The sequence below is a fragment of the Limulus polyphemus genome, unplaced genomic scaffold (assembly GCF_000517525.1).
Source record: "Limulus polyphemus unplaced genomic scaffold, Limulus_polyphemus-2.1.2 Scaffold8330, whole genome shotgun sequence".
NCBI classification, from domain to species: Eukaryota; Metazoa; Arthropoda; class Merostomata; order Xiphosura; family Limulidae; genus Limulus; species Limulus polyphemus.
This window is the reverse complement of record NW_013673940.1, coordinates 5,786-8,112: the sequence shown is the minus strand read 5'-3', so window position 1 is coordinate 8,112 and position 2,327 is coordinate 5,786. Positions and strand designations below refer to the sequence as shown.

The following is a 2,327-nucleotide window of genomic DNA, read 5'->3' as shown; positions in this document are numbered from 1 at the left end:
TGATTTGAACTTTTGTCAGTATTATGTTTAGAACTAAATGAGTATTGATGTGTAAGATACAGTTGGTCATAATGTTTAGTTCAGTTGTCAGTATTATGTTTAGAACTAAATGAGTATTGATGTGTAAGATACAGTTGGTCATAATGTTTGCTTCAGTTGTCAGTATTATAATTAGAACTAAATGAGTATTGATGTGTAAGAAACTCTCTTATTAATTGTTCTACTATTAACACTGTTTCTGTGGCTGTTTTGTTTTTTAGAGCCTTAATGAGTTAACTTATGAAATGAGAGAAAGTTTCCCAGTGTTAGAAATGAAAGTAAACCGTGTAACCAAGGAACTTTCCAATGTGTGGAACTTCATCAAAAGTCTGCATTGACAACTTAGTTGAGATTTTTAAAAATCTGAAGAGTGGTGTATAATATATTAATAATATTCAATAATCTTAGCATGTTAATGTATAGGATGGTTTCAAAATTTGGTTAATATTCCACTTTAATGTTTAATATTTTATTCAACTATAAATATCTATTAAAATACACATATTTTTACTAATGAAAAATTCTTTGTTCTAACATTCAGCATGTTTAATATTGTGAACAGGTTTTAAGACAATTAGAAGTGTAACGATTTAGTTGATAGGAGTGGGCCATCTTCAAGCTCCGTACCGATCGTGGTATCAGATATAAACACTCAGTGTAAATGTTCTCTCTTAATATTTATTATATTTATATAAATAAATATAAAATAAAATGAAAACTTAAAATTTGATCATATTTAGAAATACTATAGTAGTCATCTAGATAAGAAAATTTTTGTATTTTTCTGTATTCCTTAAAAATTGTCTTTTTTAAAGTGTATGTTATTTACAAAGTTCCTAAATAAATGATTCTGTAATTCAAATGTAAATTTTCAAAGTTACTAACCCTCAATTATTAATGAAATTCTCCAGTATTCAATATATCTTCAAGTAGTTTTTAATTTTAAGTAAAATCCTGAAATAACAGAGTGTCTGGATAAACCTATGAACAACACTAGTGGGAAACCACTTGATTAACTAAGATTCAGTTGAGTTTAATGATAAGTTGATTACACTTTAGGTCAGCTGCTTCTTATATGTATGTAGAGCACAACCACAGGAAGAAGACAGTGTACAAAGATGGACATGAACCACTCACTCTTTATCTGTTTATCATGTAGCTTGTGATTAACATGTTGCAGTGTGTCATGTAACTGTTTAAGAAATGAAAACATTAGTTCTTCAAAATTAATTCTAATGAACAGTTGAGTATCTACTGATTTGAACTTTAACCAAATTAGATAAAAATAAATCCTGCCTGTTGATTCAACCTATCATTATGGCTAATGAATGATAGAAATATGTTGTCTTTAAACATTGTTCCGCACAAAAACTTCCATTCACTTACGAGGTTAGCAGGATTTTTTGTAATTTATAAATAATTTGTAAACATAATGTTGAATACGTAAGTTAATAATAAAGTACATTATTTTAACTAATGTAACATGTGTATGTAAAAAGACATTGGTAAACTATCAAATTTCGTCTTTACAAGGCTGGTGTGATTTACTAATTTGAGTAACAACTATAATATCTGTGCTAATGAAAGTGAAAAAAAAAGGAATTTGGAAAATAGCAAAAACAGAAAAATATTTAGAAGGTAAAAATAGATATCAATGTTTACAGTTTGGAACTGATGACTAGGAAACAACTATATGTTGAAACGTATAATGTTTACAGTTCGGAACTGATGACTAGGAAAGAACTATATGTTGAAACATATAATGTTTACAGTTTGGAACTGATGACTAGGAAGCAACTATATGTTGAAACATATAATGTTTACAGTTTGGAACTGATGACTAGGAAGCAACTATATGTTGAAACATATAATGTTTACAGTTTGGAACTGATGACTAGGAAGCAATTATATGTTGAAACATATAATGTTTTATTTGGAACTGATAACTAGGAAGCAACTATATGTTGAAACATATGATGTTTTATTTGGAACTGATAACTAGGAAGCAACTATATGATGAAACATATAATGTTTTATTTGGAACTGATGACCAGGAAACAACTATATGTTGAAACATATAATGTTTTTATTTGGAACTGATAAGTAGGAAGCAACTATATGTTGAAACATATAATGTTTTTATTTGGAACTGATAACTAGGAAGCAACTATATGTTGAAACATATAATGTTTTTATTTGGAACTGATAACTAGGAAGCAACTATATGTTGAAATATATAATGTTTTTATTTGGAACTGATAATTAGGAAGCAACTATATGTTGAAATA

The 2,327-nt window shown here is 27.7% G+C and overlaps 1 protein-coding gene across 1 annotated transcript in view; it reads left to right on the top strand.

Moving 5' to 3' along the window:
* The window catches only part of LOC111083142, a gene marked incomplete at its 5' end in the record, with an annotated part of 22,224 nt that extends 21,462 nt beyond the window's left edge, over positions 1-762 (top strand). The window contains one exon of the mRNA XM_022379426.1: positions 261-762. Within this exon, the coding sequence (XP_022235134.1) occupies positions 261-377 (117 nt within the window). The remainder of the gene's footprint in view (positions 1-260) is intronic.
* Positions 763-2,327: the final 1,565 nt, after the last annotated feature.